The following is a 27,210-nucleotide window of genomic DNA, read 5'->3' as shown; positions in this document are numbered from 1 at the left end:
CTCCGCAGCAACTGTGTAAACCATATGTTCCAGCAGCTAGGGAACGGACCGGGGTGGTGATATGGAGCTGGCCAAGATATATGAGGATTTCAACTGGCTGGCATCGTTGGTCAGACGATTCCAGTTGTAACATGAGTCCCCATGTTGGGCTGTGGCCCCTACAGGGACATGGTCAACGGTAAGTTGGCCATCAGTACCTAAAGGAGGGGTCAAAAGCCACCATTCATACATTCCTCATATGAGAACAGTGTTAACCACATAATTCCTTTAGTGAGTTTACTCTGTAACAAGGGTAAGGTCACATGACAGTATCCCCCTGATCGCTCATTGGCGGTCAGGGACAAAAAAAAATAAAAAAAAATAAAAATAAAAAAAATCGCACCTTCAGCATTCATCCTTGTTTTTAGAGGCTATTTATATATCAGACTTACCCCCGTGGTTTAGGAGAAGCTGCTGGAAATTTATAGTAGGAGTGATAGAGGTCTTGGCTGGGACTGAATCTGTGTACGCGGAGTTGGAGAAGTCGTCGGGTGAGGAAGGTAAGAATAAGTGGTTTCACATGGAGAACCCTCTATAATGCAAAAAGTGATAATTGTGATATAAACAGACACAACAATAATCTATTGTTGGGCACTCTACTTATGTTAAAATCTTATGTAGCTAAATCACACATAGGGGTTGAGCAGAACGTAACTTGGGGAATAAGTTACTACAGAAAGACACTAAGATTAAAATCCCTATTAAGTCCTTTTGGTTCCAACGCATCCAGTTTATGGATCCATTTAAGTTCAAATTTTTTAAGGAGAGTCTCTCGGTCCCCTCCCCTTCGGAGTTGTGGAATCCCATCGATGACCTGAAATCTCAGTTGTGAGATATTGTGCCCAAATTAAGCGAAATGTTCTGGGACAGGTAGTTCAAACAGGTAGGGCAAATTTGCGAATTTTTGACTTATGTTGGGTGAGTCTCTTTTTAATCTCCTGTGTGGTACATTGTAAAATGTAGATGATGAATGACAGTGTCAGCTTCTTCTAATTTGTGAGGGGCTGGATGAGATGTATAGATAATATCTTCTTCATCTGGACAGGAACAGTATCTCAATTGCAGGAATTTAACGACTATCTCAATGGGATTCATCAGGAACTGCAGTTCACAAAGGTTCACTCAGCTGATCAGCTACAGTTCCTGGACGTGTTGGTCTACACGGAAAACAACTCTCTAAACACTGACCTGTTTTGGAAAGCAACAGACAGAAACAATCTTCTGTAATTTGATAGTGCACACATGCGGAATGGTAAAATCACTCCCTTATAGCCAATTCCTACGAGTCGGGAGGATAGTGAGCAAAGAACAAAAAACATACAAACTCGACTAGATGAAATGACACAGAAATTTACGGAAAGAGGGTATCCCCCTAAATTGGTCAAAAGACATGAGGACAGAGTACAGAGCATGACTAGACAAGGACTGATTGAAAAAGGAAAAGGGTAAAGAACAGTCCCAAAAAATTATATTTGTCTCTAAATATACCCCTCTCAGTAATGAGGTCTCAATGATAATCAAAAAAAACTGGAAACTTCTGACCCAAGCTTTCCCAAAAATTGCTGAGTTTCAAAATCCCCCACTATTTTCATACAAAAGGGGCACTAATCTACGATATAGACTAGTACATGCAGACTCATACACCTTACAGCAACAACCGAATAAAAGAACGGGCAGCTTCCCATGCCTAGGATGTTGCCATTGTAACAGCATGATGAAGGGCAATACATTTGTGCACCCCTGGACAGGTACTAGATACCACATTAAACAATTCTATACATGTAACTCCTCATTCGTCATCTACATTTTACAATGCCCATGTGGACTTCTATACGTGGGTGAGACCACACAGGAGATTAAAAAAGAGACTCACCCAACATAAGTCAAAAATCCACAAATTTGCCCTTGAACTACCTGTCCCGGAACATTTTGCGAAATTTGGGCACAATATCTCACAACTGAGATTTCAGGTAATCGATCGGATTCCACAACTCCGAAGGGGAGGGGACCAAGAGACTCTCCTTAAAAATTGGAATTTAAATGGATCCATAAACTGGATACGTTGGAACCAAAAGGACTTAATAGGGATTTTAATCTTAGTGTCTTTCTGTAGTAACTTATTCCCCAAGTTACATCTTGCTCAACCCCTATGTGTGACTTCGCTACATAAGATTTTAACATAAGTAGAGTGCCCAACAATAGATTATTGTTGTGTCTGTTTATATCACAATTATCACTTTTTGCATTATAGGGGATTCTCCATGTGAAACCACTTATTCTTACCTTCCTCACCCGACGACTTCTCCAACTGTGCGTACACAGACTCCGTCCCAGCCAAGAACTCTATTACTCCTATTCTAAATTTCCAGCAGCTTCTCCTAAACCACGGGGTAAGTCTGATATATAAATAGCCTCTAAAAACAAGGATTGAGCGATCAGGGGGAAACTGTCATGTGACCTTACCCTTGTTACAGAGTAAACTCACTAAAGGAATTCTGTGGTTAACACTGTTCTCATATGGGGAATGTATGAATAGTGACTTTTGACCCCTCCTTTAGGGATTGATAGCCAACTTACCATTGACCATGTCCCTGTAGGGGCCACAGCCCAACATGGGGACTCATGTTACAACTGGAATCGTCTGACCAACGATGCCAGCCAGTTGAAATCCTCATATACCTTGGCCAACTCCATATCACCACCCCGTTCCCTTCCCTAGCAGCTGGAACATATGGTTTACACAGTTGCTGCAGAGGGGACGCGATCCTCTCTCTTTTGGGGATTGCTCCTTCTCACCAGCAACGATAGACGTCGCCAGCGTCTGTGCCCTGGATTGGTGCTGCGGGCGGGAGGCGTTCCCATAGCCAGGATCTGCCCCTTGCCCTCGGTAACACCGAATGTCACAGGCGCACGATTTTTCTATTGGCTGCCTTAGGATCCCTCCCCCTGTGGGAGTGGGGACTCTGCGCATGCGGATACAGAGCACGCCGGATTTTGGCGCAAATTCACTCCTGAATGCAGCGCTGGTCTTCACATGGACCCTCTTTCACCAGTATGTATCATTCAATATTATGTATAGGAAATGTATAGATGGCGTTATTAGCTTCACTAAGTCACTCCAGATGCAGGATTTAGATCCAACACCCCCCACAAGGGACACACCCACACACCCACTATTTAAAGGCACACTATACTATGTGATTTTATAGTTTGAGAAAGACCAGAGATGGTTAAAACGTTGCTATCTGCATGCTGCTGTTACTAATAAAGTAACCTGATTTTTTCACCTGAATTGAAGTGTGCTGTGGATTTCTCTATACCCTTTCCTGACAATAGGACATCACTTGTAAAAAGCTGCACAATCTCTTTAAAATGGTTTTCCAGTATCTTGATATTGATGGCCTATCCTCATCATATTGCCATGGGTCCGACACTCTGCTCCCCGCCGATCAGATGTTCTGCAGTAGCTGTCTAGATGTGTATTGGATGGATCCGGTTATGTCGGAGCTGCTCCCACTGAAGTGATTGGTCACTGCCTCTGTCCACAGCACAATGGATGGAGCTGTGGAGTTCTGGTAACAGAGCTACTGCAGACCAGCTGATTGGACCAGAATGGTGGGGGTGTGACACCTGGGTCCCCTACCAATCTGATACCTATGGCCTATACTGACAATAGGCCATCGAGATCAAAATAATGGGAAAACCCCTTAAAACCCTGCCAGACCAGTGCCATATATATACAGAGCTGGCCGGGACTCTAAACTTGTTTCATAGAGCAGACACTCACAGCTAAAGTCTACAGCTAGTGGTAATGCCGATTGTGGACTTTTAACCTTTCAGATGCCATGGTAAAGCATGACCATGGCATCTAAAAGTGTTAAAACCTAGAAGCATGCGCTTACTGGCCTTCTCCGGCTCTCCCCGGCGAGGATCGGGGAAGCCAGATGGATCGTGCGGCAGCTTCAGTCCTCCAGAATGAAATGAAGCTGCCACACATTTGTTCCTATGGAGCCTCTGCTTGTGGCAGGGCTCCATAGGCCCACAGTAATATTTTCTAATGATAATGCATTAAGTGTATAAGAGAAGCAATCTATTGATTGCTTGTTAGGCCCCTTTCACACGAGCGAGTATTCCGCTGATGCGATGCGGGAGATGAACGCATTGCACCCGCACTGAATACCGACCCATCCATTTCTATGGGGCTGTGCACAAAAGCGGTGATTTTCACGCATCACTTTTGCGTTGCGTGAAAATCGCAGCATGCTCCTCTTTGTGCGTTTTTCACTTAACGCAGGCCCCATAGAAATTAATGGGGTTGCGTGAAAATCGCAAGCATCCGCAAGCAAGTGCAGATGCGGTGCGATTTTCATGCACGGTTGCTAGGAGACGATCGGGATGGGGACCCGATCATTATTATTTTCCCTTATAACATGGTTATAAGGGAAAATAATAGCATGCTGAGTACAGAATGCATAGTAAAACATCGCTGGAGGGGTTATATAAAAAAAAAAAAAAAAAAAATATTAACTCACCTTAATCCACTTGTTCGCGTAGCCCGGCATCTCCTTCTGGCTTCATCTGATCTCTGTGCAGCAACAGGACCTTTGGTGACGTCATTCTGGTCATCACATGATCCATCACCATGGTAAAAGATCATGTGACGTACCATGTGATGACCGGAGTGACGTCATCAAAGGTCCTGTTGCTGCACAGAGATCAGATGAAGACAGAAGGAGATGACGGGCATCGCGAACAAGTGGATTAAGGTGAGTTAAATTATTATTTATTATTTTTTTTAACCCCTCCAGCGATGTTTTACTATGCATTCTGTATTCAGAATGCTATTATTTTCCCTTATAACCATGTTATAAGGGAAAATAATACAATCTACAGAACACTGATCCCAAGCCCGAACTTCTGTGAAGAGGTTCGGGTACCAAACACGCGCGATTTTTCTCACGCGAGTGCAAAACGCATTACAATGTTTTGCACTCGTGCGGAAAAATCGCGGGTGTTCCCGCAACGCCCGTGTGAAAGAGGCCTTATAGTTCCCTATGGGAACTATTAAATAGCATTAAAAAAAAAATAATTAATTCTAAAAGAAAACCCCGTTCCCCAAAATGTAAATAAAGAAAAAAAATGTAAACTATAAAAAAAAAACACATGATGGATATTGCCACATGCGGAAACGCCCGTAGTATTAAAATAGAAAGATAATTTTTCCCATTTGACAAATGGCAAAACGAGAAAAAAAAAGTCAAAATGGCTGATTTGCAGTTTTTTGTCACTTCATGTTCCCACAAAAAAATTTTTAAAGGCAAATTGCGGATCTGCAAAAAAAAAAAAAAAAAAAAAAAACTGATGACATCCATATGCCATCCGTTTTTATTTGCGGCTCCATTGTAACAATGCCTAAAACGGAAAAAAATAGGACATGTACTATTTTTTTTTTTTTCGGGGCTACGGAACAGACATACTGATGCGGACAGCACCATTGAAATGAATGGGTCCGCATCCTATCCGCAAAGAAAACGTTCGTGTGCATGTAGCCAAAAAGTGATCAAAAAGTCTTAGGATACTTTCACACTTGCGGCAGGACTGATCCGACAAGCTGTTCACACTGTTGGATCCGTCCTTCCGCTATTTCGCCGTGCCGCCGCTCCGTCCCCATTGACTATAATGGGGACGGGGCGGAGCTCCAGCGCAGCACGGCAGTTCGCGGTGAGAAGCCGCCGGACTAAAAAGTCGGACATGCAGTACTTTTAGTCCGGCGGCCTTTCGCCATGCTGCGCCGGAGCTCCGCCCCCGTCTTCATTATAGTCAATGGGGACAGAGCGGCGGTCCGGCGGCATGGCGAAATAGCGGAAGGACGGATCCGACAGGGTGAACAGCCTGTTGGATCCGTCCTGCCGCAAGTGTGAAAGTACCCTTACACACGCCAGAATAGTATCAATGAAAAAGAGCCCTCACATAGTTCCTTACACACACACAAAAAAAAAAAAAAAAACTGTTATAGGGGTCAGAATATGACCATGAAAAGAAAAGTTTTTTTTCCCCAAAGATTATTATTTTTTCAGTATTAAAATTCAAGAAAATTATACATACAAAGGCAAACTGGGAACTTAAAGGGAACCTGTCATGTGGATATTTGATTATAATCTAACTAATTATATACAATCATTAACTACTAAAAAGTGCCTTAGATGTATTCACTTACTGGTGTGACAGATGGTTACCTCATAATATACACACAAAGATGCCACATGCCGCATGCTAATGAGCTGATTTGAGTCCAGCGTGATGTCAGTGAGTCCAGCGTGATGTCATTGATTCCAGCGTTTATTTAATTAACAGCTATAGCCACTCCCCTGCCCACCTGCTGCTGATTCATATGGAAAATAACTGTCAATCAGGTAGGCGGGAAGAGTCAGGAGATCATAAAAATATTCATGACTCATCATTATCAGCTGGAGCTTTTCAATACAGGATGTTGGCAGATTGACTGGGTCAATTAAAGGAAGTGACCCAGCATTTTGCTAAGAGAATCAGTCACTTATTTATGATGCCCTTAGTTAGGACACCATAAAACTGGTGACAGGTTCCCTTTAAAGTGGACCTAGAAAAAATACTAACTATCAATACTGCAAGCAGCACAAAATAAATCCCCAAAAACTTCCACTTGCCAGCCGTGAGGAGGGCACAGGCGGCCACTTGGGTATCGGCCCATCGGGAAATTTCCCTGTAAGTTCTATGGCTAATCCGCCCCTTTGGTACATATGTGGTATCAACGTAATCGTACTGACCAGAAGGATGAAATAACAGGTCAGTTTTACCATATAGGGAATGGCATAAAAACAAAACCCATAAAACTGTTGTGGACTTGAGTTTTTTCCAATTTCACCCCACTCATACGGCTATGTGAATTGAGAAATAAAAAAGTGAAAAACGAAAACCCAAAAATAAAAAACCCTCCTGGGCCGAAAGAATTAATGATATAAACGTGGTCGTTTAATGCTTCAAACTTAATTTTTATTTTTTGTTCAACCCACCTGATTTTTACAGCTTATTTTTTACATGACACATAGGGATCTTTATTAATGTTTTTAGAGGGTGTTTTTTTTTTTTTCCTTTGGGGAGGAAAGTTGTTTTATTTCAAACTCAAGCTCCTTGATAGTTTTATTTGTTCCATGTGAAAGGAGCAACTATGCCAATGCTTTCGACAGGTGTGGGCAGTTTTTTTCTATTTTATTCTCACTTGTATTTTTTTTTATATATATTTTGATACTTTTAAAATATATTTTGGCAGGTGGGACATTTACATATCACTTTAACTGGGCCATCTAAATGTGAAAGATACACTACTCCCATAGATTTACGATGTGTCACTCAGACAGGCTTAGGCTACTTTCACAATCGCGTTTTGGGCGGATCCGTCAGGGATCTGCAAAAACGGATCCGTTGCAATAATACAACCGCATGCATCCATCATGAACGAATCCGTTTGTATTATCTGTAACATAGCCAAGACGGATCCGTCATGAACTCCATTGAAAGTCAATGGGAGACGGATCCGTTTTCTATTGTGCCAGATTTTGTCAGAGAAAATGGATCCGTTTGGCTCAGTTTCGTCAAGCGGACAGCAAAACGCTGCAGGCAGCGTTTTGATGTCTGCTTCCAGAGCGGAATGGAGACTGATCGGAAGCAAACTGATGCAATCTGAGCGGATCCTTTTCCATTCAGAATGCATTAGGGCAAAACTGATCCGTTTTGGACCGCTTGTGAGAGCCCATGACGTATCTCTCAAACGGAAAGCCAAAATGCGAGTGTGAAAGTAGCCTTACTCTTACCAGTGGTGGCCCCTCTCTCTATTACTACCCCTGTGCCGTCCTTATGCTCAGTGGAAAGCCTGCAGACATCCTGTCATTCCACTTGATTGCAAGTAACTGGCCATTTACAAGTGTGAATGACGTCTCTTTTTCCATATGTCTGGACACTAGCTCTTATGGGAATCCAGCTCTATTTTATTCCCATAGGCCCCTGTATTTGCAATTTTACAAGACTGGAGGGTCCCCACACCGATCATAGGCTGGGTGGTACCTTTGGGAAACTAAGGTTTTTTATTTCTTCTCACCAGACATTTTTGTTTAGAGGAGATATATAAAGAAAAACTTACTTTCACTTTAACTGAATCTGTCCTTTGATCACCACCATTCATCCAATACAGGAAGCCATGAATTTTTGGGCAGCTCTCAACTCTCCAAAGCCTCAGCTACCTCTGGTAGCTGAAAGCAAGGTGTGTGCTCCATGCTGCGGACCACAAATAGTGATCCGCAATGCACGAGCACCGGAAATGTGCACGCCGTTTGCAGATGCAGACCTATTCACTTCAACGGGTCCACAATCTGCAAGATACATTCTGCCCCGTAAAAAAATATAACATGTTTTGTTTGTTTTTTTGCGGTGTGGATGCATGGACTGAAATCCCGCTGAAGAGCTTCGATCTGTGCCTCTGCTTCAAACCTTGCCATATCTTGTGGAATGCAGACACAGTCAAGTCAATGGGTCTGTGTCTATGATATGGAGTGCACAATTAGTAACCACCTTAACCCCCTCCGGACCGCCTAACGCACGGATACGTCCGGAAGGTGGTTGATTCATTCCTCCTGGACGCATCCGTGCGTCATCTCGCGAGACGCGAGATTTCAGTCAGAGCCGGCCCGCGCATGCGCATCGCGGGCCGGCAAAAGTTAAAGGACAAGTTCGTCACCAGCCTGCCAGAAACGATCATTGGCTGGCAGGCTGGCGATTTTCAAAAAAACGAATCACAAGCCATATAACAGATCATATTAGTAAATATGATCTGTTATATGGCTTGTCTGCTCCTCTGCTGGTCCTTTTCGTCGGTTGGATCCAGCAGAGGAGCAGAGATCACAGTGAGTAGCACCAACAGTACACTTTAGCCCCAGATCACCCCCTGCACCCCAATTAACCCTTTGATCACCCCTTTGATCGCCCCTGTCAATCACTAGTGAAAGGAAAAAAGTGATCAGTGTAAACTGTCACTTTTTTTCCCCACTGGTATTGACTGTTAGGTTTTAGGGATAGTTTAGGCCCCTTGGTTAGGTAGTTTAGGGATCAGTTAGCGCCCAGCCCACCGCACCGCAGTCACTTATTCGCTGTTTAGCGTATCGCTAATCAGCATTTGTACTTTTATAGTATCTGTAAGTGATCAAAACTGATCACGGTCAGATCTATAAAATAGTATTAGTGTCACCTTAGCTCGCCCTCCACCCAAAACGCAGTGTTTGCCCGATCAGGCCTGATTAGTCGCCCACACGTGCGTTCACCCATGCCCGCCCCACCACAGTGACAAAAAATTTATTTTTTTTGATCACTGCACATTCACTTTACACGCGCTGCGGCGATAAAAAAAATCTGTTTTGATATTTTTTATCAACCGCAGCGGCCTCCGGTACTTCGCTAGCCTCCCATTTGTAAGACAGGCTTGCTTTTTTTCTTGGGTAGTCTCAGGGAATACCCCTAAATTTAGTTGCCCAAATGTCAAACAGGGGGTATTCTTCTGAAGAGGCCTACAGGATTCTTACCCAGTCGGATGAGGAGTGGGAACCCTCATCTGATGAATCTAGCTGGTCAGAATATGAACCTGTAGAAAGCAGTGGCTCTCTGACCCAAAGTTCGGACGAGGAGGTGGAGGTCCCTGATAGCACCAGGCATACCCGGCCCCGTGTCGCTAGACCACAGGTTGCGCAGGATCCACTTCAAGAGCAGCAGAGTGGGGCTGGCACTGTCAGATCACGTGGTGAGGCATACACCAGCAGCGCAGCCCTTCCTGGACCTAGTACCAGCACTGCCGTACAACATGGTGAAGTAGCGAGCACCAGAAGGGCAGTTGAAGCTGGTACGGTGGCACGTGCAGTAGTTACCCCGTCGCAGCCACCGCACAGACAGGCCCGTAGAGCCCCTAGAATCCCTGAGGTGCTGGCAAACCCTGATTGGCAGTCACCAACTTCAGCCGCACCATTAGTTCCCCCTTTTACCGCCCAGTCTGGAGTTCGGGTTGAGACGGCTCAGATCGGTTCGGCCCTGGGATTTTTTTGAGCTGTTCTGCGGAGCTCTTAGACTTCGTTGTGGCAGAAACAAATCGGTATGCCACTCAATTTATAACCGCCAACCCGGGAAGCTTTTATGCCCAGCCTTTCCGGTGGTAACCAGTCCAAGTTTCCGAAATTAAAATTTTTCTGGGCCTTCTCCTCAACATGGGTCTAACTAAAAAGCATGAATTGCGGTCATATTGGTCCACGAACCCAATTCATCACATGCCCATGTTCTCTGCTGCTATGTCCAGGACACGATTTGAGACCATCCTGCGTTTCCTGCATTTTAGCAACAACACCACCTCCCGTCCCAGAGGCCACCCAGCTTTTGACCGGCTCCACAAAATTCGGCCCCTCAGACCATTTCAACCAGAAATTTGCAGATTTGTATACCCCAGAGCAAAACATCTGCATAGACGAGTCCCTAATACATTTTACCGGGCGCCTTGGCTTCAAACAATACATCCCAAGCAAGCGTGCCCAGTATGGGGTCAAATTGTATAAGCTCTGTGAAAGGGCCACAGGCTATACCCACAAATTTCGTGTCTATGAGGGAAAAGATCAGACTCTGGAGCCGGTCGGTTGCCCTGACTACCTGGGGAGCATTGGGAAGACAGTCTGGGACTTGGTGTCACCCTTATTCAGCAAGGGGTACCATCTTTATGTGGACAATTTCTACACAAGTGTGGCCCTCTTTAGGCATTTGTTTCTAGAACAGATTTGCGCCTGTGGCACTGTGCGACCTAGTCGCCGGGGCTTCCCCCAACGGCTCGTTACCACCCGTCTTGCAAGGGGGGAGAGGGCTGCCTTGTGTAACGAAGAACTGCTCGCGGTGAAATGGAGAGACAAGCGTGACGTTTACATGCTCTCCTCTATTCACGAAGACACGACAATCCAAATTGAGCGAGCAACCCGTGTCATTGAAAAGCCCCTCTCAGTCCACGACTATAATGCGCTCATGGGAGGGGTGTACTTCAATGACCAGATGTCGTCTCCGTATTTAGTGTCCCGCAGAACCAGACGCTGGTATAAGAAGGTGTCTGTATATTTGATTCAATTGGCTCTGTATAATAGTTTTGTTCTCTACAGTAAGGCTGGGAGAACACGATCCTTCCTCAAATTTCAGGAAGAGATAATCGAGAACCTCCTGTATCCGGAAGGTTCCGTGGCCCCATCCACCAGTGTAGTTAGACGTCTACACGAGCGACATTTCCCCAATGTCGTTGCCGGTACCTCAACCCAACCGTCACCCCGAAAAAGATGTCGTGTCTGTAGCAGGAGTGGAATAAGGCGTGACACCCGCTATTTCTGTCCTGACCACCCTGCCCTATGCTTAGGGGAGTGTTTCCGGAAGTACCACACACAGGTACACCTAGCATAGGGATCACATCTCACCAGGACAGACACACAGGGCTATTAGGGCCCATTCACTCACAGCTGCTGCAAACGTCTCCTTTCACCTAAGACAAAGTGCATAATGCACTTCGCCACATCTTTGGGCGCTTTGCACATTGACCCATGGGGAAGGAGAGGTTTGTTCTATAAAGGTAAAAAAAAAACACCAGTAAGCAAAAAGGTTAATGTTCAGTTCAAAAAGTTAAAGTTTATATGTTCTGTTCCAAAGTTAATAAAATTATTGCGTTGCGGCCTGTTTTTTTTTTTTACCTTCCAGGTGGACCAGCCGATCGACTAGCTGCAGCACTGATGTGCATTCTGACAGAAGCATTGCGCTGCTGTCAGATTACACGCAAGTCGGTGTATGCGGCACTGCAAGACGAGATTTCTCCTCTGCAGTAAAAGATACGTTTGCCGAGGCATAAGAGCTGAGGAGGTGGCGGTGTTCCTATGCTTTGGCAAACACTTTGTATATAAAAAATAAAATAAAAATCCCGGCAATGATTTATTCATCCACATCGATTGATGTGAATGGAGAAATCTGGTTTGCCAGGGCATACGAGCTAAGTGGGTATGGATGTTGGGCGGAGCTCCTATGTCCTGGCAGACGCCTTTCCCCTCCTTTTCTTTTTTTGGCAGAGATTTTTTCATCCACATTGATCGATGCGAATGAAGAAATCTGTGCCGTTCATTTTTTTCTTTCAGCCCAGAGGCTGAACGGAAAAAAAAAATCTCATTACCTGTATGCTCAATATAAGGAGAATAGCAGAAACTCCTAATGCTGGCCATACATGTAATGATTGCGGAGACCCTCAAATGCCAGGGCAGTACAAACACCCCACAAATAACACCATTTTGGAAAGAAGACACCCCAAGGTATTCGTTGAGGGGCATATTGAGTCCATGAAAGATTGAACTTTTTGTCCCAAGTTAGCGGAAAGTGAGACTTTGTGAGAAAAAAAAAAAAAAAAAAAATCAATTTCCGCTAACTTATGCCAAAAAAAAAAATTCTATGAACTCGCCAGGCCGCTCATTGAATACCTTGGGGTGTCTTCTTTCCAAAATGGGGTCACGTGTGGGGTATTTATACTGCCCTGGCTTTTTAGGGGCCCTAAAGCGTCACATTTTGATTTCAAACTTCTTACCACACATTTGGGCCCCTAGAATGCCAGGGCAGTATAACTACCCCACAAGTGACCCCATTTTGGAAAGAAGACACCCCAAGGTATTCGCTGATGGGCATAGTGAGTTCATGGAAGTTTTTATTTTTTGTCACAAGTTAGTGGAATATGAGACTTTGTAAGAAAAAAAAAGAAAAAAAAGAAAAAATCATAATTTTCCACTAACTTGTGACAAAAAATAAAAACTTCTATGAACTCACTATGCCCATCAGCGAATACCTTAGGGTATTTACTTTCCGAAATGGGGTCATTTGTGGGGTGTTTGTACTGTCTGGGCATTGTAGAACCTCAGGAAACATGACAGGTGCTCAGAAAGTCAGAGCTGCTTCAAAAAGCGGAAATTCACATTTTTGTACCATAGTTTGTAAACGCTATAACTTTTACCCAAACCATTTTTTTTTTACCCAAACATTTTTTTTTTATCAAAGACATGTAGAACAATAAATTATGAGAAAAATTTATATATGGATGTCGTTTTTTTTTGCAAAATTTTACAACTGAAAGTGAAAAATGTCATTTTTTTGCAAAAAAATCTTTAAATTTCAATTAATAACAAAAAAAGTAAAAATGTCAGCAGCAATGAAATACCACCAAATGAAAGCTCTATTAGTGAGAAGAAAGGGAGGTAAAATTCATTTGGGTGGTAAGTTGCATGACCGAGCAATAAACGGTGAAAGTAGTGTAGGTCAGAAGTGTAAAAAGTAGCCTGGTCATTAAGGGTGTTTAAGCTATAGGGGCTGAGGTGGATAAAAACACATAGGGGTGGTCACTAATAGGCTAAACAAGAAGATGGCTTCTCTCCTCTGTGAATTCTCAGATATTTAACAAGAACTGATTTGTTTAAAACATTCTGAACATGAAAATTACTTCTCCTCTGTGTGAATTCTCTGATGTCTAATAAGATGTGATTTACAATGATAACATTCCCCAACTTCTGAACATGAAAATGGCCTCTCTCCTATGTGAACTCTCTGGGGAATAACAAGAGCTGATTTATGGTTAAAACATTTCCCACATTTTGAACATGATAATGGCTTCTCTCCTCTTTGAATTCTCTGATGTGTATCAATAGCTGATGTGTTGGGAAAACATTTACCACATTCTTAACATGAAAATGTCTTCTTCCCTGTGTGACTTCTCTGATGTGAAACAAGAACTGATTTCTGTTTAAAGGGGTTGTCAGAGTTATTTTTTTAGTTTTTTCTATGTTCCTAACTAAGCAAATGTAACAGCTTTCCAATTAACTCACTTTATCTCCAGTGGCTGGTTTCTCAGATTTGACTGAGGGTCACATGACCTGTGATGTCAGCTTCTCTCCCTGCTCTGATAAAGGTAGTTTACAAGCGCCTGTAAACGAGACGTCACTGTGCTGGCCATGCCCCCTCCACTGCCATCTGCTCTCTCTCCTAGGATTCTTAACCCCTTCAGCTGCACATACTGGCTAGCTGCAGCAATGACAATTCTGGGCACAGGATCTGACAGACTAAAGAGAGCATTGCACAAGAAGGTAGGGGAAAGATCCTGTATGTATTAGCAGTGTCATTATACAGGTGGGACTTGTAGTTCTACACATACAACATGCTTCAGAGTCTCCCAGCAGGCAGACATGTCACTCAGGGCAGCTCTGGTATCCACTCCCTTTGCAGAGCAGGAGGAGGGGCAGAGGTTGTTGTTATTGCATGTAAACAAAGGGCCAGAAAAGAACCAGGGAAATGAGGAAATATATATATTTTTTGCATAAAACTTGCTTAGCTTAGTTATATATTGCTGCCCATCAGATTTTCAGTGCTATATTATTATTTTTTTTATAACTCTGACAACCCCTTTAAAACATTTCCCACATTCTGAACATGAAAATTACTTCTCTATGTGAGTTCTCTGATGTAGAACAAAAGAGGATTTACTGTAAAAACATTTTCCACATTCTGAACATGAAAATGGCTTCTCTCCAGTGTGAATTCTCTGATGTGTGACAAGATGTGATTTAACATGAAAACATTTCCCACATTCTGAACATGAAAATGGCTTCTCCCCTGTGTGAAATCTCATATGTGTTAGAAGTTCTGATTTACATCTAAAACATTTTCTACATTCTGAACATGAAAATGGCTTCTCCCCTGTGTGAGTTTTCTGATGTGAATTAAGAGCTGATTTGTTGGGAAAACATTTTCCACATTCTGAACATGAAAATGGCTTCTCCCCTGTGTGAATTCTCATATGTGTTAAAAGTTCAGATTTACATCTAAAACATTTTCTACATTCTGAACATGAAAATGGCTTCTGCCCTGTGTGAGTTTTCTTATGTATGTTAAGAGCTGATTTATTGGGAAAACATTTCCCACATACTGAACATGAAAATGGATTATCTCCAGTGTGAATTCTCTGATGTGTGACAAGATGTGATTTAACATGAAAACATTTCCCACATTCTGAACATGAAAATGGCTTCTCCCCTGTGTGACTTCTCATATGTGTTAGAAGTTCTGATTTACATCTAAAACATTTTCTACATTCTGAACATGAAAATGGCTTCTGCCCTGTGTGAGTTTTCTTATGTATGTTAAGAGCTGATTTATTGGGAAAACATTTCCCACATTCTGAACATGAAAATGTATTCTCCCCTGTGTGAATTCTTATATGTGTTAGAAGTTCTGATTTACATCTAAAACATTTTCTACATTCTGAACATGAAAATAGCTTCTCCCTTATGTGAGTTTTCTGATGTGCATTAAGAGCTGATTTGTTGGGAAAACATTTCCCACATTCTGAACATGAATATGGCTTCTCTCCAGTGTGAATTCTCTGATGTGTGACAAGATTCGATTTAGATCTAAAACATTTCCCACATTCTGAACATGAATATGGCTTCTCCCCTGTATGAATTCTATGATGTGTGACAAGTTCTGATTTACAACTAAAACATTTTCTACATTCTGAACATGAAAATGGCTTCTCTCCAGTGTGAATTCTCTGATGTGTAGCAAGAACTGATTTTTGATAAAAACGTTTCTCACATTCTGAACATGAAAATGGCTTCTCTCCTGTGTGATTTCTCATATGTGTTAAAAGTTCTGATTTACATCTAAAACATTTTCTACATTCTGAACATGAAAATGGCTTCTCTCCAGTGTGAGTTTTCTGATGTGTGACAAGATGTGATTTAGAATAAAAACATTTCCCACATTCTGAACATGAAAACGGCTTCTCTCCAGTGTGAATTCTCTGATGTGTAACAAGATGTGATTTAGAATAAAAACATTTCCCACATTCTGAACATGAAAATGGCTTCTCTCCAGTGTGAATTCTCTGATGTGTGACCAGATGCGATTTAGAATGAAAACATTTCTCACATTCTGAACATGAAAATAGTTTGTCCCCTGTGTGAATTCTCTGATGTGCGACAAGATGTGATTTAGATCTAAAACATTTCCCACATTCTGAACATGAAAATGGCTTCTCCCCTGTATGAATTCTATGATGTGCGACAAGATGTGATTTAGATCTAAAACATTCCCCACATTCTGAACATGAAAATGGCTTCTCTCCTGTGTGATTTCTCATATGTGTTAAAAGTTCTGATTTACATCTAAAACATTTTCTACATTCTGAACATGAAAATGGCTTCTCTCCAGTGTGAGTTTTCTGATGTGTATTAAGAGTTGATTTGTTGGGAAAACATTTCCCACATTCTGAACATGAAAACGGCTTCTCTCCAGTGTGGATTCTCTGATGTGTGACAAGATGTGATTTAGAATAAAAACATTTCCCACATTCTGAACATGAAAATGGCTTCTCTCCAGTGTGAATTCTCTGATGTGTGACCAGATGCGATTTAGAATGAAAACATTTCTCACATTCTGAACATGAAAATAGTTTGTCCCCTGTGTGAATTCTCTGATGTGCGACAAGATGTGATTTAGATCTAAAACATTTCCCACATTCTGAACATGAAAATGGCTTCTCCCCTGTATGAATTCTATGATGTGCGACAAGATGTGATTTAGATCTAAAACATTTCCCACATTCTGAACATGAATATGGCTTCTCCCCTGTATGAATTCTATGATGTGTGACAAGTTTTGATTTACAACTAAAACATTTTCTACATTCTGAACATGAATATGGCTTCTCCCCTGTGTGAATTCTCTGATGTTTAAATAGAGATGATTTATCGGTAAAACATTTCTCACATTCTGAACATGAAAATGGCTTCTCTCCAGTGTGACTTCTCTGATGTGTATCAAAAGCGGATTTATGATTAAAACATTTTTCACATTCTGAGCATGAAAATGGCTTCTCCCTTGCGTGAATTCTCTGATGTGTAACAAGAGCCCATTTATGCTTAAAACATTTCTCACATTCTGAACATGAAAATGGCTTCCCTCCTATGTGAACTGTTTGATGTTTAACACCTCTTCTACGACTTTTATTCTGTGTTACAGTCTGTGATGAATCAGAAGATCGGACCTGTTTAAAAGGATCAAGTGATACATTTTTTCTGTGATTGGATGAAGGTATATCTTGGATGCTGGCATGCTCTCCATTTGTATCTCGTGTGATACCACAATCATCTACTTCAAAATCTAAAGATACTAGATGATTCTCTGAGATCCCAGTACAGTTATCTGCCAACAAAACACATTATTGATGAATAATATACCATAAAATTCTATTGAAATTTGATAACATTTCTGTATAAAAAATAAATCCACAGAAAGTACAAGGCATGGCGCAAAAATTCAAGTATCAATTGACTAAAACAGTGGTGGCCAAACAACTCACAATCTAATAGTAGACCAAGGGGCATAAGTATAAATGGTCAGCCCCCAACTTGAGCAACTTCCCTGCAACCTCCACCCAATTAGTCATTTATATACACTGAACAAAAATATAAACGCAACACTTTCGGATTTGCTCCCATTTTGCATAAGCGGAACTCAAAGATCTGAAACATTTTCTACATACACAAAAGATCCATTACTCTCAAATATTGTTCACAAATCTGTCAAAATCTGTGTTAGTGAGCACATCTCCTTTGCTTAGATAATCCATCCCACCTCACAGGTGTGGCATATCAAGGTGCTGATTAGACACCATGAATAGTGCCTTAGACTTCCCACAATAAAAGACCACTCTGAAATGTGCACAGTTTTGCCTTACCTGGGGGAAGGGGGTCATAAAACCAGTCAGTATCTGGTGTGGCCACCATTTGCCCTATGCAGTGCAACACATCTTCGTCGCATAGAGTTGATCAGGTTGTTGATTGTGGCCTGTGGAATGTTTGTCCACTCATCTTCAATAGCTGTGCGAAGTTGCAGAATATTGGCACGAACTGGAACACGCTGTCATATACGCCGTTCCAGAACATCCCAAACATGCTCAATGGGTGACATGTCCGGTGAGTATGCTGGCCATGCAAGAACTGGGATGTTTTCAGCTTCCAGGAATTGTGTACAGATCCTTGTAATATGAGGTCGTGCATTATCATGCTGCAACATGAGGTGATGGTCGTGGATGAATGGCACAACAATGGGCCTCAGGATCTCATCACGGTATCTCTGTGCATTCAAAATGCACCTATGTTCGTTGTCCATAACATACGCCTGCCCATACCATAACCCCACCACCACCATGGGCCACTCTATCCACAACGTTGACTTCAGCAAACCGCTCACCCACACAATGCCACACACGCTGTCTGCCAGCTGCCCTGAACAGTGAAAACCGGACTCATCGGTGAACAGAACGCCTTTCCAATGTGCCAGACGCCATCGAATGTGAGCATTTGCCCACTCAAGTCGGATATGATGAAGAACTGCAGTCAGATCCCGATGAGGACGACGAGCATGCAGATGAGCTTCCCCGAGACTGTTTCTGACAGTTTGTGCAGAAATTCTTTGGTTATGCAAACTGATTGTTGCTGCAGCTGTCCGGGTGGCTGGTCTCAGACGATTATGGAGGTGAACATGCTGGATGTGGAGATCCTGGGCTGGTGTGGTTACACGTGGTCTGCGGTTGTGAGGCCGGTTGGATGTACTGCCAAATTCTCTGAAACGCCTTTGGAGACTACTTATGGTAGAGAAATGAACATTCATTGCACAGGCAACAGCTCTGGTACACATTCCTGCAGTCAGCATGCCAATTGCATGCCCTCAAACGTTGCGACATCTGTGACATTGTGCTGTGATCAAACTGCACATTTCAGAGTGATCTTTTATTGTGGGCAGTCTAAGGCACACCTGTGCAATATTCATGCTGTCTAATCAGCACCTTAATATGCCACACCTGTGAGGTGGGATGGATTATCTCGGCAAAGGAGAAGTGCTCACTAACACAGATTTAGACAGATTTGTGAACAATATTTGAGAGTAATGGGTCTTTTTTGTATGTAGAAAATGTTTCAGATCTTTGAGTTCAGCTTATGCAAAATGGGAGCAAAACCGAAAGTGTTGCGTTTATATTTTTGTTCAGTGTATACAAGATATAAATAAAACATTTCCTAGCGCTGAACATGAGGCGCTGAATGCCCCCTTAGGGTCCCCTCAGTATCCTTTTCACAGTGGAATTTCGCCTTAGTGCTCTCTTCACAGTAGTGATGATCAAAAAGTGTCTCCATTCAGTAGAATGTCCCCTTCATGTCTCCAAACAGTAGTTATGTCCCCTTACAATAATGCTTCACCTTAGTGGCCCAACACATTAGTTATGCCCCCCTGCAGTAGTGCTGTCTCTTAGTGTACCCCTTATAGTAGTAGGGTTTCTGTACTATGAATAAAATCAAAAAAGTAATACCAAGCACATCATGCTCTCCCCAGCAGCAGACATGATATGATGACATCATCTCTCCTGCTAAGCTGAGGAAAGTGCACAGGCCAGGGGATTATCTCTGGTCTGTGCGTTCTTCCACTTCCAGCAGGTGCAATGACATCACCGTATCACACCTGATGCTGGGGAAAGTGCAGGCCGGGGAATGAGACCTGGGCTATAATCGATGACAGATAAAGGAGTTGGACTCGGAGAGAGGAAGGTGAGTAGATGGGCCAGTAGGAAGCACAGTAAGCCATCACTGACCATTGGAGAGCCCCTCAACATGATTTTTTTTCCTCGAACTATAATTACTATTAATAATATGCAGATTTAGTCACTTTAGTCCGGAGATCTTGGGTTCTTCATTGACTGGCAGGTAGAAAATATCTTGTGTTCAGTGGTGAGACTTTATTGTATTACCCCCTTAAAGGGACACTGAAAGGCCCTATAAACATATTTTGTTATTCCTATGCAGTCATAGATCTATTAAAGTGTATTCCAATGATATAAGAGTACCCCCTGTCCGCATTGTAAACCATGTAAAAACAACTTTATATTGATCTGTCAATCACATTTCTTTATGCCCAAGGGGTGTTTTTTCACATTTCTTTATGCCCAAGGGGCGTTTTTTTTCTACTACCTCCATGCCCAGCCGCGCCTCAACTATCGCTTCCTACCGCCGCCCAGCTCATTATTATTCACTGCGCTGGACGGCTCTTACATTCCCCGATCTTGTCAGTTGCTGCACATGCCCTATAGATACTTATGGGCATCGGCCTCAATCGGACCATCTGCGCATGCGCCGGCACCCTCCCAAGCCTGTAATTGAATCCAAGCGCTGGATTCAATTACAGGCTTGGGAGGGTGCCGGCGCATGCGCAGATGGTCCGATTGAGGCCGATGTCCATAAGTATCTATTGGGCATGTGCGGCAACTGACAGGATCGGGGAATGTAAGAGCCGCGGCTGGTGCAGTTGAGGCGCGGCTGGGCACGAAGGTAGGAGAAAAAACGCCCCCTGGGCATAAAGAAATGTGATTGACAAATCAATATAAAGTTGTTTTTACATGGTTTACAATGCAGACAGGGGGTACTCCTATATCGTTGGAATACACTTTAATAGATCTATGACTGCATATAAATATGTTTATAGGGCCTGTAGTGTCCCTTTAAGGCTACATGCACACGACACACTGTCAGTTTTTCATGGCCATTTTTCAACAATTTTGGTATCCCTTTCCAGGCTGTTTGGACATTTTGCATCCATTTTTAATGGCTGTTAAAAATGTCCATTAAAACTGGATTAATTTCATTGGCCTTTTATTTTATTTTATTTCATTACAAACCCCTGCAGTATACATAATGTCCCCCAGAGAAACCTCCAGCAGTAATAATGTGCAGAGACTTATTTTTAAGGCAAAAATATGCAGGCTCTTCTCCTGATGGTGAAGGACCTGCATAGAGATGAGCGAAGTTTTGAAAAATTCCATTTGGCTGCTTAGCTGATCTTCGACAAGAAAATCTATTTGTTATGAAATACTTTGTCACAAAATCGCTTTCCATTGTATGGAGTTGCCGCAATGATGAGGAACGGCAATCATGCCACCCCCCGTCATTTAACTTCTCAGCGGCTACATTCAATGCAGATTGCGGCATCTGTGCCTCACATTCACAGCCTTTCAGGGGTTAACCAGGAGTTTTAAAAAATACTCACCTCTTCCACTTACTCGCGTAGAGGCCATCCGTTCTCTGCTCACCGCAGGTCCCTCTCCGCAAGCAAGTGGAATACCTTTTATTTTTTTCAGCCACCATTTTAGGAAAAATTGATTAGTTACCATGAAGCACAAGGTAATTTAGCTTTGCAACAAATAGAATTTTTCCTGAAATCCAGATCAAAGTCTACTTTGGATACTTCAATTCGCACAACACTAGACCTGCACTGCCAGTGCGGTGACACCACCATGTGTTCCTAGCGGTAATGCTGGGAGCACATGGTAAAGTCATTGTGTTGGTAGCACAGGTCGTTCAGCATCAAGAGAGGAACAACTGCCTCTGTGCGTGCAAGTGGATAAGGCCAATGTCTACTAGAGTACCCTTTTTAAATGGCCATTAAATGAATGCACTCCTGTCTAATGGTCATTAACCACTTACCGCTACGCTAACGCCGAAAGGCGTCATTGCGGCGGCTCTCCCAGGCTACGCTAACGCCGATTGGCGTCATCTCGCGTGAGCCGAGATTTCCTGTGAACGCGCGCACATAGGCGCGCGCGTTCACAGGATCGGAAGGTAAGCGAGTGGATCTGCAGCCTGCCAGCGGCGATCGTTCGCTGGCAGGCTGGAGATGCGATTTTTTTAACCCCTAACAGGTATATTAGACGCTGTTTTGATAACAGCGTCTAATATACCTGCTACCTGGTGGTCCCTTTTGTTTGGATCGACCACCAGAGGACACAGGTAGCTCAGTAATATGTAGCACCAAGCACCACACTACACTACACCCCCCCTGTCACTTATTAACCCCTTATTAACCCCTGATCACCCCATATAGACTCCCTGATCACCCCCCTGTCATTGATCACCCCCTTGTAAGGCTCCATTCAGACGTCCGTATGATTTTTACGGATCCACTGATAGATGGATCGGATCCGCAAAACACATACGGACGTCTGAATGGAGCCTTACAGGGGGGGTGATCAATGACGGGGGTGATCACCCCATATAGACTCCCTGATCACCCCCCTGTCATTGATCACCCCCCTGTAAGGCTCCATTCAGACGTCCGTATGATTTTTACGGTTCCACTGATACATGGATCGGATCCGCAAAACACATACGGACATTTGAATGGAGCCTTACAGGGGGGGGTGATCAATGACAGGGGGGTGATCACCCCATATAGACTCCCTGATCACCCCCCTGTCATTGATCACACCTCTGTCATTGATCACCCCCCTGTCAGGCTCCATTCAGATGTCCGTATGTATTTTGCGGATCCGATCCATGTATCCGTGGATCCGTAAAAAACATACGGACGTCTGACTAGAGCCTTACAGGGGGGTGATCAATGACAGGGGGGTGATCACCCCATATAGACTCCCTGATCACCCCCCTGTCATTGATCACCCCCCTGTAAGGCTCCATTCAGACATTTTTTTGGCCCAAGTTAGCGGAAATTTTTTTTCTTTTTTTTTTCTTACAAAGTCTCATATTCCACTAACTTGTGTCAAAAAATAAAATCTCACATGAACTCACCATACCCCTCACGGAATCCAAATGAGTAAAAAAATTTTGACATTTATATTCCAGACTTCTTCTCACGCTTTAGGGCCCCTAAAATGCCAGGGCAGTATAAATACCCCACATGTGACCCCATTTCGGAAAGTAGACACCCCAAGGTATTCGCTGAGGGGCATATTGAGTCCATGAAAGATTGAAATTTTTGTCCCAAGTTAGCGGAAAGTGAGACTTTGTCAGAAAAAAACAAACAAAAAAAAAATCAATTTCCGCTAACTTGTGGCAAAAAAAAAAATAATTCTATGGACTCGCCATGCCCCTCATTGAATACCTTGGGGTGTCTTCTTTCCAAAATGGGGTCACATGTGGGGTATTTATACTGCCCTGGCATTTTAGGGGCCCTAAAGCGTGAGAAGAAGTCTGGGATCCAAATGTCTAAAAATGCCCTCCTAAAAGGAATGTGGGCCCCTTTGCGCATGTAGGCTGCAAAAAAGTGTCACACATCTGGTATCGCCGTACTCAGGAGAAGTTGGGGAATGTGTTTTGGGGTGTCATTTTACATATACCCATGCTGGGTGAGAGAAATATCTCGGTCAAATGCCAACTTTGTATAAAAAAAATGGGAAAAGTTGTCTTTTGCCGAGATATTTATCTCACCCAGCATGGGTATATGTAAAATGACACCCCAAAACACATTGCCCAACTTCTCCCGAGTACGGCAATACCACATGTGTGACACTTTTTTGCAGTCTAGGTGGGCAAAGGGGCCCACATTCCAAAGAGCACCTTTAGGATTTCACCGGCCATTTTTTTACAGATTTTGATTTCAAACTACTTACCACACATAAGGGCCCCTAGAATGCCAGGGCAGTATAACTACCCCACAAGTGACCCCATTTTGGAAAGAAGACACCCCAAGGTATTTCGTGATGGGCATAGTGAGTTCATGGAAGTTTTTATTTTTTGTCACAAGTTAGTGGAATATGAGACTGTAAGAAAAAAATAAATAAAATAAAAATCATTTTCCGCTAACTTGTGACAAAAAAAAAAAATTCTAGGAACTCGCCGTGCCCCTCACGGAATACCTTGGGGTGTCTTCTTTCCAAAATGGGGTCACTTGTGGGGTAGTTATACTGCCCTGGCATTTTAGGGGCCCAAATGCGTGCAAAGTAGTTTGAAATCAAAATGTATAAAAAAATGGCCGGTGAAATCCTAAAGGTGCTCTTTGGAATGTGGGCCCCTTTGCCCACCTAGGCAGCAAAAAAGTGTCACACATGTGGTATCGCCGTACTCAGAAAAAGTTGGGGAATGTGTTTTGGGGTGTCATTTTACATACACCCATGCTGGGTGAGATAAATATCTTGGTCAAATGCCAACTTTGTATAAAAAAAAAATGGGAAAAGTTGTTGCTGCTGGGTTGTTGCCCTCCTACGGCCTCCTCCACGTCTCCTGATGTACTGGCCTGTCTCCTGGTAGCGCCTCCATGCTCTGGACACTAGGCTGACAGACATAGCAAACCTTCTTGCCACAGCTCGCATTGATGTGCCATCCTGGATAAGCTGCACTACCTGAGCCACTGTGTGGGTTGTAGACTCCGTCTCATGCTACCACTAGAGTGAAAGCACCGCCAGCATTCAAAAGTGACCAGAACATCAGCCAGGAAGCATAGGAACTGCAAAGTGGTCTGTGTTACCACCTGCAGAACCACTCCTTTATTGGGGGTGTCTTGCTAATTGCCTATAATTTCCACCTGTTTTCTATCCGATTTGCACAACAGCATGTGAAATTGATTGTCACTCAGTGTTGCTTCCTAAGTGGACAGTTTGATTTCACAGAAGTGTGATTGACTTGGAGTTACATTGTGTTGTTTAAGTGTTCCCTTTATTTTTTGAGCAGGACCTATTGCTGGATGGGCTTAGCTCAGCGGGAGGCGTGATGCTTACTTTAAACATGTGTGGCTTATCCCTGGATTACTGCTTATTATACTGTTTATTACAGCTATATTTACTACTGCTACTTGTATACTCAGAAAGTCTCTGTGCAGGATTCCCACCCGATAAGGGGTTAACTGTGACGAGCATGGTGGGAGGGTGATGGCTGCCGCTGTTTCGCCTTCCCCCTTTTCTGTGCCCGTTGACGCCGGACGACAGCGAATCGCAAGATGGCATGTCGCCCGACCACATACCCTGGGTGTTCTATCCGTGTACTGCTACAGAATTTCTTGTTTTGATGTTGGTTTTACCTCTACTTACGGCATTGTTATGTTATGTTGCCGTGTCACGTGACGTTTCACTAGGTGATCATGTGTTTGACTAACAGTGACGTCACGGACATGCGCAGTAGCAGTTCCGGGACGCCACTTCCATGCGGCGCATCATGCTACAGTTCATCCTCCCACCATCGAGCACGCCCCACTCCATGTTCGGTCCTGTCAACTTCACATATTCACAGGTGATGATGATTCACTATTAATTGCCACTTTTGTATTTTTACTGTATTTATGACTAATATGTATACCTGGAAGCCTTATGTATGCCGATTACGGCTTTGATCTTAACTACCTTCCGGGCCTGTCACATTTGTATTCTTCTGATATTTACTATATCTTCTGTATTTTGTATTTTTTATCGATTGCCACTTGTGTATGTTAATTGACTATGACTGCATAAAATGCTCACAGTTCCCACAATGCTGTATTGCTTGAGAATGGTCCCAGCAAGCGGACCGAAACGTCGCACAGGTGAATAAAGGGTCCCACTTCTTTCACCTAACGGATGTGCTGCGGTGTCTTTCTTTATTCTATATTGCACACCTTGGTAAGGTGTTTATCGCCGCTGGCACCCATACCCGACTACCAGGAGTGCTGCCCTGATTTCTTTTCCTATATATATATATATATATATATATATATATATATATATATATATATATATATATATATATATATAAATTATATAAACCAAAAAAGAATCACAGCAGCACAAGACCAAAACCGCGGGTGCAAGTCCTCTCAGCCGCAGGCTCAGACGGCTATAGATGAGTATAGTATACAAAGAATGAGGCAGCACTCCAGATAAAATGAAAAAAGTGGATCCTTTATTCCCCTCTGTGCAACGTTTCAACCGTCTCAATGCGGTCTTTCTCAAGCATACCACATGGTGTCATACACGGGTATATATACCCACAATACATAGCAAACAATAAGAGTGACAATTATTCAATACTGAGTGTAATAACGTAAAAAATGCAATATATAGTATATCAAAACTGATGTGATTTGTATGACCTGATTATTTACATAACATAATATTCTACACAGTACAATAAAGTGTACATGCACGTATTGATCATAGTAACAACATAACTGTGAGTTAATTGACCATAATCAAGTTCATCAACATAATGTCATATCACCTGAGTGCATAAAAAAAGTGAATAATTCAGTGAGATTAAAACAACTCACACTGCGGCGCATGGACAGGAGCGCCAAAGTCCGCGTCCTCACCGCTGAACCACGCATGCCCAGAGTCCTCGTCACGTCACAAGAGCAACACCCTCTGAGAGGAGCCAAGCGTCGTCACCATGGAGACGTGTAAACACATGACCAGCGCGATCGTCACGTGACCCCTCAGGAGGATATGCCGGGTGGAACCCCGCCCACGAAGCCGGACACACATTGCTGTCACGGCAACCGCAAGCCCAGCACCGCGCGCAGAGGCCCGCCCCAAACAAAGGACAGACTCGGACAATTGGCAACAAGGATCAGCAGGGGGAGGGGAAAGAAATACTGACAACGGGAGAGAGACACAGCGGGCACAGCAACATAGGAGTAAATAAATGGGTAGAAGGAAACCAATAAGCTCCCCACCGGGTCACTGTATATATAATTTAAAGATAGGAGTGAACGTGGTTTATTAGAGTATGTCAACACTAAGCGATCAGCGCCAGGTCCTACATCATGGACACTGGTGATTTTTGGGATAAAATCTCTGACATTGTGCTGCCAGATGGTTGTCTCCTCGCATCTTTTGATGTCACGAGCCTGTACACCTCCATTGACCACGATAGGGGGGTGGCTGCAGTCCGGAGACAACTATCTGGCAGCAACTATTCTCAAAACCAAATCCAAAAGGTGGATAATAAAATCTTGACAAGGTAGAGAAGTAATTATATTCTGTTTATGGATAGCTTTTATCTTCAGCTACGAGGGACCGCCATGGGGTCTAATGTGGCACCCACTTATGCCAATGTCTTCATGGCGGCCCTCGAGGAGGACCTTGTCTATGTGTCCCACCACTTCAGCAAAGTTCTGGGGTGGTGGCGATACATAGATGACGTCTTCCTCATCTGGCATGGTGATGCTATTTCTCTCGAGAGCTTTCATGATTTTTTGAACCATATGGACCCGGACATCAGTTTTACTCTTGTACACTCGACCACCCAT

At 43.3% G+C, this 27,210-nt stretch overlaps 2 protein-coding genes across 4 annotated transcripts in view; both read right to left on the bottom strand.

Moving 5' to 3' along the window:
* LOC121003535 (gastrula zinc finger protein XlCGF26.1-like) overlaps positions 1–27,210 on the bottom strand; it is a 1,829,815-nt gene that overhangs the window by 1,346,988 nt on the left and 455,617 nt on the right. The window lies entirely within an intron of this gene.
* LOC121004254 (oocyte zinc finger protein XlCOF7.1-like) lies at positions 37–27,210 on the bottom strand. Its single transcript, XM_040436415.1, has 5 exons — positions 27,094–27,210; positions 16,630–16,876; positions 15,440–16,545; positions 14,635–15,187; positions 37–197 (listed from the first exon to the last, which is right to left on the bottom strand). Exons 1-5 carry the CDS (start codon positions 27,208–27,210, stop codon positions 37–39), a joined length of 2,184 nt encoding a protein of 727 aa, XP_040292349.1.

The sequence above is a fragment of the Bufo bufo genome, chromosome 6 (genome assembly GCF_905171765.1).
Source record: "Bufo bufo chromosome 6, aBufBuf1.1, whole genome shotgun sequence".
Lineage (NCBI taxonomy): Eukaryota > Metazoa > Chordata > Amphibia > Anura > Bufonidae > Bufo > Bufo bufo.
This window is presented reverse-complemented; position numbering and strand designations above follow the sequence as displayed.